General features: G+C 41.6%; 1 protein-coding gene across 1 annotated transcript in view; it reads left to right on the top strand.

Moving 5' to 3' along the window:
• The window catches only part of LOC102371294 (vitellogenin-1-like), a 57308-nt gene that overhangs the window by 7381 nt on the left and 39321 nt on the right, over nucleotides 1–10606 (top strand). Inside the window, exons 7-13 of the mRNA XM_006021626.1 lie at nucleotides 970–1120; nucleotides 1231–1388; nucleotides 1495–1660; nucleotides 3972–4097; nucleotides 8529–8747; nucleotides 10258–10475; nucleotides 10568–10606. The exon at nucleotides 10568–10606 is cut by the window's right edge and continues 65 nt beyond it. Coding sequence (XP_006021688.1) covers nucleotides 970–1120; nucleotides 1231–1388; nucleotides 1495–1660; nucleotides 3972–4097; nucleotides 8529–8747; nucleotides 10258–10475; nucleotides 10568–10606 — 1077 coding nt within the window. The remainder of the gene's footprint in view (nucleotides 1–969; nucleotides 1121–1230; nucleotides 1389–1494; nucleotides 1661–3971; nucleotides 4098–8528; nucleotides 8748–10257; nucleotides 10476–10567) is intronic.

Genomic DNA, 10606 nt, shown 5'->3' with positions numbered 1-10606 from the left:
CAGTGGGAGTTTTATTATTGTTTTACCATTTAATTACACTGTTCATATTCATTTGCTGATATGTGTGGAATACAACATTTTCCCACCTCCTCCCAGTATATCAAAGATCCTTATGAAACCCTGATGGAAACAGTCTGTGGAAATGTTTTAGAAGATCTCTATAGAGATTCCAAAAGTAAGCCTGCCAATTTTCAATGAAGACTTTAAGATACTCTTGTGTATGATCCTGTTTCTATTGACTTGTTCTCAGATGTCCAATGCAAATACCTAACTTTATTATATTGTCTGGTAAGCCTCATTTTAACTGTAATCAACAAGCCATCTTTGTCTGCAAGCACAACCAATAGAAAATGTTTACAAAGATACTCTTCTGTTTAAATTTTCTTGATAATGAAGACTGAAGGTTTGGTTCAGTTTGAAAAGCACGTAAGTCTTAGATACTTTTCTGAATTATGCCAATTTTTTCTGAATCTTTGCCCCACAGGAATCAAGTTGGACGTAGCAGCATCTCATCTACATGAGATGCTGACTGAACAGTTGTTACTGCATAGATGGTTTAGTACTAAACTACTATGCACAAGTACTAAATGATTTTGCAGTAACTGAAGTTATAGTACAGTAGTGTTGCCAAACAGCTTTTAGGTGGCGCAGGCTGCGCAGCAGCTACTACTGAGCAGTAGTGTCGCATCATGCTTCGCGCCCCACAGTGCTACTGCACAATAACAACAAGCTACTGTGCAGTCAGTGTCTCATGTAGATGTTGCCGAAGGGGAGCAAAGTCTGAATCTGATCCTAACCAGTTCTGAGTAACGCATACATTTATGAATCCCTTAGTATCTTCATAGGACAATATTTTTTGTAGCTATATTGTTATATTAAATGCAGGAGAACCATATCCACTGCCCCTCTTTTGTTTTATTTTTCATTATGCATCTTGTGATGTTATTTCACTGGGGTCCTTTATTGCAGACAAAACATCATTTTGAATGATGTGCAAAAACACTCCCCAGAAATCCCATCAAAAGACTTCCGGAAACGAGGCTTACTTCGACACCAGTTTGGCAGTGAATTGTTCCAACTTCCTGTCCACTTATTCAAAATAAAAAATGTGGAAAGTCAGGTAAAGTTTAACCACTAAAATGAACTATTTTGCTGTAAGTCATTGTCTTTACTGTTCATGGAAGAACTGGAGCATATTTGATTTTGCTGTGTACTTTAATTTTTCTGCAGATTGTAGAAACCCTGCAGTATCTGGTAGACCACATCCATGAACAGGTTCCCAGTGATGCACCAATGATGTTCCTAAAGCTTGTACAACTTTTCCGCGCAGCAAGTGATGAGATTTATGAGTCAGTTTGGAAGCAGTTTTCCAGTTGGCCGGCATACAGGTAATGATATAGTGACTTTAATTTTGAACAGTGGGATTGAAGAATATCTGAAATGAATGTGTTCAGATGCAGTTCTGGAAAATGATGGTTGCCTTTCCTGTTATAGGCGTTGGATTTTGGATATAATTCCTGCAGTTGCTGATCATCCCGCAATCAAGTTCTTAAGGCATAGAATTGAAGGGGAAGAACTCACCGAGTTGGAAGCAGTTCAGGCAGTGCTTGTGGGCCTGCATTTAACTACACCAACCCGTGATGTGGTGGAGGAAGCTGGGGTAGGATACATTAAAAACTCTCAGATCTTTCTTTACCAGTTCTAGCATCTGTTGTATTTATTCCTTTGCCAAGACTGCAAAGGCTTTGAAAACACAAAACTGTTATATACTCAGCAAGGCTGAAAGGAGATTATTTCCTGACTGCCTTGAAAGTTGGAAACTGCAAATCACAGGCTCAAAAACAAAGCCAAAATGAAACAACAAACTGTAGAACACTCCTAAATGGTCTAAATCTTGGCTGCATTGATTTCTGGTATTCTTTTGTCCTGGTGAACAGTTTCAGATTAGTTACAACAGATTAGATCTTTCACTCAGGGTATGAACAGATGTACAATTACATTGGTTTTAAGGTAGCAGGATTTACTGCTCAAAGGCATATCAACCGATCCAGAATAACTGTTTAATTTGTTTACTTGTAATCTGAAGTAAGTGAGGTTAAACCATAGTAATTTATCCCTGACTGAAACAGGGATAAAATTACTGTAGTTAAGTTTCACTTATTGCAGGTTAGGAGCAGACCTGCAAACGGTTACACAGGATTCAGCTACACCTTCTTAAATCCCACCCCACACATTATTTTAGATTTGCCTCAGTGTCCATGCACTGAGAAACTCTACAAAGAGCAGATAGCAAGGCCAGTGTAAAAACATAGGAAATGGACTTGTTGGCCCAGTAGGACCCTTCCTGCTCTATGTTTCTATGAATTATGCTAGTGTGGAACTGGTGAAAGAAAAGTAGAACCATTATACAATTTTTTACATATTTTGTGGATTCAACTCTGCTCTTAAAGGTACATATATATCTCTTCCATTATATATATAACCTCTGTAGCATGCCCAAGACTGCTTCTGGAAGTGAAACCTGCCCACATACACCTGGGTCCTGAGCCATTTATGCTGCTTAATTTGCCAAATGTCACAGTATCAATCCAGAAGCAATATAAATATAACTTAACAGTACAATTTTTTCTTGTAAGACTCCTGGCACATGTTACAGTTATGAAGCAATTAATGTATTAATTGCACTGGAAATAGTAACAGTGCTACACATTCAGCCAATTTATGGCACCAAAAAGTATCAAACCAGCTGCAAAGATATTTCACAAAATATGTGGAAGATCTTTGTTGCTTGTTTGTATGGTGCCATAAATTGAATGTGTAGCACTCTAATCTGATGCTGACAACATCAGCAATGGAGGCAGGCAGCAATGGGGACACTGATGTCACAATTAGGATAGCCCTAAACCTGATGCCAAAAATTGGATGCCTTGAGAGCTGGTTGCAAGGTTCCCTAAGTGGTAAAGCCAAAGAACTCCAGCCACTGAGAACCTGGCAATCCCTGAACACAGCAGCCTTTTTCTGCCTAGACCTGCAGCCCCGGCATGCCTTGACTGTGAAAAGCCAAGCTGAATCTGATTTTTTTTTTAGACCCAAAGCTCACCAATCCTGGGGTTTTAAAAGCCAAATGTGCAGCTGAACTGTCCTAGTGCTGGGCCAACAATCAGCTGATTGTTGGACCTGGCCCTGACTGCCCCTGGTCATGAACCAGAACTGGGACTGCTGAGCTGTGTACCTGGCCCTGGGTCTGGGACAGGGCTGCCCCCTGCTCCGTCTTCAAGAACAGATTGGGAGCAGCTCAGAAGTGGTGCCACTGGGATCAAAAAAATTTTATGTCCCATTTGAAACATTGCACCTCCTGCCATGCATGTGTACAATGACAGAAGGTGAAATGTTTGGTAATTCCTCCAACTGCAAAATGCACCATTGTTTTAACATTTGCCAGGAGCCTAAGAAAGTCAGTGGAGCTCAGGTACAGAGCAAAAGGCAGTAGGTTGAAGTCTTAGGTCAACACTTTGAGTCATGTGAAGAATCCCTTCTGTCTATAGTACTAGGATCTATTTAGAATGAATCTTAGTTCTTTTTTTCTTTTGTTCTTTCTTTTTTTGTCCCTTTAGCTGAGCTATTAAAAGAGAAAAAGGGCACCCATGGCTTTGTGAATCCTATGAACCCTTCAGGTCTTATTAATAGAAAAAGTTCACCTTGCCTAATGAATTGATGTTTTCATCCTTTTGATAGTAATGGGAGAGTACAACCCATTTTTTAAAGGTACTCTTATTAAAATAACAAACCTTACCCAAAAAGTCTCTGAATTTTGTTAAGGTCATCATACTGCACCAGGCCTATCTTTTCAGGGAATCTCAGTTGCTATGCATTTGTCCTGTCTTGAATTCACATTTGGTTAAAATATGCTGGAAGGCATTCTTTTTTTCTTGGTTGCTAGTGGTGGTAATAACGAAATGTTTTCTCCATAGCTCATCCTGAAAAAAGTGCATCCACGCTCAGGTACTTTACTTCATAAAATCGCCTATCTTGTCTATGGATCATTGGTTCACAAGTACTGCTTTGTCTCAGACTCCTGCTCTGGGCCAGCTCTCCAGGTACACAGCCTGAATGTCTTTTATTTGTCTTTTAAGAGAAAAAAATAACATTTAACGCTTACTTTGTATTTATAAATCTGTTTGTCACTTCACTGCAGTGTTTCCTTTGGACAAAGAAATTACAGCTAGTTAAATACAGGATTTCCTCTTTGGAGTAAGAGAGGAGAAAGACTAGGGAAAGGCTTTAATTCTTGATGCTTTCATGGCCTCATGACTATCTCAGAATCCTTTATAGCCTTTTATTAATAAAGCCCCCTCATACTCCTCTGAGGTTTTTACAAATATAAGCACTTATTAGATGTTAAAACTAAGGAATATGAAGATGATGACATCCTTGCCCTATTTACTCAGTGATTCACCTATAAAGCAAGGACTCTGTCATCTGTTCAAACTGTTAGATTACCCTGATTACCTTGGCCATGTCTACCATGTACATTACTGTGGAGTAGATTAATTAGTTGCAGAGTAAATCATCACTGTCTACATGTGCAATGGTATTAGGCCACAGTAAACTAATTAACACCACTGTAAGACAGTACTATCACTGACAGTACTATTTTACAGTGGAGTAATTAATTGTGATTAAACGCACATGTAGACTCTGACCCTGGGCATAAATTGTGCCTGGTCAGTGCAGGCAGCAAAGGGCCAGACTCCTGCCTGCTGCCTAACCATACAGTTCCACACTTTCAGCACCCTCATACCCCAGCCAGCCCCAATGCCACCTGATGCCCCCCTGCCCTCCCCCCCCATAGCCCAAGGGCAGGAGCAGCCCCAGTTGTAAACTGCTCTGCCCCATCTCAAATTGCCGGTGTCCTGGGCACCCATGTAGACACTGCACTTAGGAGTAGTTTACTCTGGCTCAAACTGCTCTGAAGTTTATTGCTTCAAATTAATTGCATGTGTAGATTCACCCACTGACAATAATGTTTAATTTTTATATTGAGTTTTCATCATTACATCCCCAGAGCACTTTACGTGGGTGCTAAGTATCATTGTCTTTCTTTTAGAGTAAGAAAAACCAAAAGGAACATAAAGGAAAAGTGATTCATTCAGAACCTTGTGGCAAGCAAGTGACAGGTTTGGGAACAGAGCCTAGGTACCCTGAGTCCACTGCTCCTTGGTCCCATTTGTACCACTAACTGTACCAGGCATAGGGATGGTAAATACTTGGCCTGTGTGAAGCAGCAAGTATTTGCTTTGGATTTGGATTCAGCCAGTTTGGAGGGACAGTGATGTGATTCATTGATTCAAATCACTATCCCAATTTGATTTGGCTGATTCAGTTTTGAAGATTCAGTGCTGATTCAGAGATTCAGCCATAGACGATAATGGGGAATACCTATAACTAAAATACCTATAACTTTGTCATTTTTTGAAGATTCAGATGACAACAGCAGGTATGGTAGCCCCTTCTGAGGGCATGAAGCCTACCAAGTTTCAAGGATATAGGTGCAGGTGTTTCTGTGAAAGTGCACCTCAAACTGTTGAAAGCAAAGCTCATATCACTTGTGTGTGTTAAGGCAGAGTGGGATGAAAACAGCAGGGATGGTAGCCCCTCATGCAGGCATGAGGCCTGCCAGGTTTCAGGCAGAGTAGTGCAGAGGTTTCTGTGAAAGTGCTCCTCAGTTTTCTGAAAGCAAATTAGAAATGCAAATAGGTGTGGAGTGAGGAGGGTGGCACTCACTCCATCTGGACATGGAGCTTGGGGAACCCCAGCAGTGGGAGGTTCACCTTCAGGAACAGCAGCTACTCCACCAAACCAGGATCCAAGGAGATGTGGTGGGGTATTCGCTGCAAGCCTTCTGAATCTCCAAATCTCTCTGAATTGACTCGGAATGGGTCTCCTGATTCAACTTGGATTTGGAGATTCAGCTGTCGGATTGGGCCAAATCTCCTCCGAATTGAATCAGCTACTGAAGCTTCGCACAGCCCTAGTAAATACCTTTCTGCTGCTCTGAGTTCTACCTTTGAACCAGAAGTATTATACCTGTGTTTGTATGGCAGAGCTGATTGGCCCATCTGCAACACCGTATTAAGGTGACTACATTACTTTTAATTCAGGAGGTAGTGCCAGAGGAGAGTAGCATGATATGTTTCAGCATGATACCACTTGGCACAGTAAATTAATATTAGATACTTGCCAACTGATTCCTCAGCCACATGGCCTCCCAAATGCTTAAGGCAAATGTTCCTGAGGAAGGTGGGAGGTTTTTAAACCAAAGCAAATGATTATACAGTGCTTCTCAACATGTTTGAAATGTTGGGTTTGACTCAGTTTCACCTGTGCACCTGTAAGTTCTTAAATGCATCAGTGGATCACAAATGTGGTAGCTTAAAAACAAGGGATGGTCTTTTATCCCATTTGATATATAAAAAACAATCTATGATATTTTGCCTATTTTTAGAACCTTTACTTATGCATTGAGAAAAGTTTTGTACTATTCAAGAGAACTAGCCTGGTTCTGGCCACACATTTAAAAACTAAGTATTCTTATCCAGAAATCCTTATTCTATCCCATGAATAAAACGTTTCAGGATCTGGGTGCTTTCCAAGAAATTATGTAAAATGGCCTGGCCTCCAGGTCCTTATTTCCTACTATGAAAGTTGCCCTTACAGTTGTTTCTAAGCAATGTTCCCTCTAAGGCAGGGGTGTCCAAACTTTTTGAATATGAGGCCGGATCATGAACCTTTTATCACCCAGTGGGCTGGCGAGCCATATTCAAAGACCTCACAGGAAGTGATATCACATCACCCCCATGAAACGAAACTACAGTGTTTACTTTCATTTCCCATCGCAGCACCTCGGGCCTCAGAAATGGCTTGGAGGGCTGCATGGTGGCCTGCAGGCCATACATTAGACAAGCCTGCTCTAAGATGTAGCAATCTGTGAGCACACTGCTTCAGTCCGTGAGCACACCGCGTCAGTCCTTCCTCTCCTTTTTGGCATGCGCTGCTTCAGAAACCACAAGTGCCTGAGGGGCACCCTGCATAGAGCCCTATAAGGGTCAGGGACCCTGGGACTGTAGTAGAGGGTGAGCAGCTTTGTATAGGGTCAGGGACCCCAGAGGACTGGGAGGGATGGAGAGGAGCCTTGCCTGGGCCAGGGACCCCCGGGGACTGAGATGATATGTGGAACAGGGCCAGGGGCCTGGAGCCCAAAGGGGCTGGAGAGCACATTGGGAGGTGAAGCATTGAACTCAAAATATCCTAGAACTCCAGGCTGCAAAAATAAGAATTAGAGTTAGCTAAGCTATTACAAGGTAATGTATTTATAGGGAACTGCAGTTATTTCACACTGACAAGCTATCAGTCATGTAAGATTCTTTCAAGAGCTGTTACGGAAGTCAGTAGGAGTTTGCACACAACCAAAGATGGGAACCCCAAGTCCTATCTCAGGGATGGGCCAAATATGACCCACAGGCCAAATCCAACCTGCCAGGCAAATTAATCCAGCCCACAGGCAGGCACCCAATTAATTGCATCTGGTGTGCCCTATAGCTGCCCCTGCTATGCTCCATATGGGGTCAAGCCCAGCCCATTCCCACCAGGACAGTGTGCACCCACCCACCAGCGGGATGGCCCTGATCCCAGCCAGTGTGCACAGCTTCTGGGCAGGACAGCCACCAGTGCTGCAGGCTGCAGCCAGAGTCTGTGCCAGCCCCCAGCCCTAGCCCCAACTCACCTCACCTCACCTCTCCTTGCCTTGCCTTGGGGAGCGAGGAGGCACATGGCATCAGAGCTGCGGGAGTAGAGCAGTTCCCTGGTGCCAGCCCCAGCTCCTGTCCCCACCTCACCTTGGGTTTACTTGTAAGTGCCCCACGCTGGCCCCTGTGCCTCCGCTGCGCTCTGTACCCAGCTCCTCTCTGGGTGGGTGCACAGCATTAATAAGTTAGTGCATGGCAAGATTTTAAATCATGTGCGGCTGCACAAGCGCACACCTTGGAGAGAACCTTACTTCTAAGTGATGCCCTTACTAGCCATATCATAAGATAGACCACTGATTAATGAACCTCAAGAATAGTCTGTCTTTATGCCTCTAGGAATGGTCCATAAATTGGCAGAAAGAGATTTTCAAATACACAACACCTAGATTCCAAATTCTCATTGAAAGTCAATGAGAGTTAGCCTGTGCCTGACTTTTGTGCCTTCATAAATTTCACCCATTGTGTTTAAGGTGTATTGATGAGGAAGAGTTGGGAGCTGTTCATCACTGCTGCCTATGTTGCATTTGTTCCATGAATAAATTGCAAATATCAGTCTCTAGAGGTAAAAATCTAGCTTATTTAGGGAATACTAAAGGTACTTGAAAATATTTTAAACATAAATCAAGCCTCCAGCAGCAGTGGAAATGGGGATAAGGGGTAATGAGGAAAAGAATGACGCAGCAGCTAAAAGTAACTTGTTTAAAAAAAAGTTTTTTTTTCCAGCCACTTCATGACCTTGCAGCAGAAGCAGCCAGCAGGTCCAATGAAGAAGAAATGATTCTAGCTCTGAAGGCCATTGGGAATGCGGGACATCCAGCCAGTTTAAAGCGCATCATGAAATTTATTCCAGGTTATACAACTAGTGCCGCTGACCTCCCACTTAGGGTCCAAATGAATGGTGTGATGGCCCTAAGAAACTTAGTCATAAATGAAACAAGACGGGTAAGGAAACAAAGGCACCTTTGTTTTGCATGTGCTGTAGTAAAATAAGTGGAGTACGTTCCTTTTATTTGTTGCTGGCCAAAGGTAGCATTTCATATAAGCTAATAGCAGATTTTCTTTAAACTCTTTAATCATCATTATGCTGGTGCCTCTGATTTCTCTTGACATTCATCTACAGTGTTGCAGAATGCTGGAGAAACCTGAGTATGAGAATACCTTCATTAGTCTGTTGTTGAGGTTTTGTCAGCATTGTAAACTCATATTTTCCAAGGACATAAGAGAGAAAAAATATAAGCTATATTTAGTGCTATTTTAACTTGGCTGTGTGAGAGAACGTACAAGGAAGCAGCAGCTCAGACTGCATATGATATATGGGCAGGGTTTGAGGAGTGGTGGATGGTACCATTGTATCTTCAGAATTTAAAAAAAGACTGTTTTGGAGTTTCTGAGCAGTATTGGGGTTGTGAACCCCCCACACCACCCACCCCACCCCCGCCCCAGCCACAGCCTCCCGGAGCCCAGCAATGCTTCTATGACCCAGACAGCTACTAAGTTACGTTATCTGTGTGGATTTCAAAAACCTGATCTAGAGCATTCCTAAAAGTCTGTTACTAGGATTTTCACCGTTCAGGAAACAGCTTAATTCCCAGGTTTGTGGCATATAACACACCCACATTTTCATTAATTAGTCCTGCAATGTGTCATTTTATTGCTCAGTTTTGAAATAGTTACTTACATTTAGAAACTACTGCATCCTTCTCTCCAGTTTCATCTTGGCATTTACTAATGCACATAATTGAAATAGCGTCACGTTAGTTAGGTTTGATCCAAAGTTCTTTAAATTATTCTGGATCAGGGCCTTACATTACACAGCATGGATGCAATGTACAGGCTAGACCATACTGGTCATGATAAAAATGTGCAATATGTTACATAAAATGAGGCTGCAACTTGATCACTGTCTAAAAGTACCTACATGGGATAGTGAGTTCATATAACTGAGTGTTCTTTAATTTAGCTGAAAAAGACATAATGGTAGTGTGGAAATGATGTAGCTGTATCCTAATGAGATCATGTGGTAGGAAGTTGAAATTTGACAAATTCAAACTGGACATAAGGCAGAAATGTTAAGTGAAAATAATTATTTATTGGAATGCCTTACCTTGGGTTGTTCTTCAGGTGAAGGTTTTGATTAAAGACAATGCCTTTTTAAAAGATTTGCTATTTTCTCAAAGAGAAGTCAAGTGTTTGATTTAGAAATTTTCAGGTGAAGTGGTATTTTCCTGAGTTACAAGGAAGGTCAGACTACAGTGTTCATAATGGTTCCTTCCAGCATTAAATTCCATGAAACTATGAATACATGTGACTTGTTACAATTAAATTTTAAAAAAAAGGATATTTTTTCTAAAACAAGTGCTGTATTTTACTAGTGAGAAAAGAAAGAAAAACTAAACTATCAGCCGTGAAAGTTCAAACATACAGTGGCTTACCATTTATCAACTATTTTCAGATCCAAGAAATTACCCTTGACATTTTCCTGAATCCCAAAATCCATCCTCAAGTCCGAATGTTAGCTGCAGTGGCTCTGTTTGAAACCAAACCAAGTCTTCCGGTATTGATGACTTTAGCCAATGCAATGCTAAAGGAACCTAGCATGCAAGTGGCAAGTTTCATCTATTCTTACCTGAGGGTACTGAGTAGAAGCACAGCTCCAGATCTCCAAGTAATGTAAGTGGATTACACACTTTTAATTTAAAAGAGGAATTTGCTGCAAACTGTAATTGAGATGTTAATACAGTACAATTCATTAAATCTTTCAGGGCTTCTGCCTGTAGAATGGTTATCAGAATACTAAGTCC

The sequence above is a fragment of the Alligator sinensis genome, unplaced genomic scaffold (assembly GCF_000455745.1).
Source record: "Alligator sinensis unplaced genomic scaffold, ASM45574v1 scaffold952_1, whole genome shotgun sequence".
NCBI lineage: Eukaryota > Metazoa > Chordata > Crocodylia > Alligatoridae > Alligator > Alligator sinensis.
This window is presented reverse-complemented; position numbering and strand designations above follow the sequence as displayed.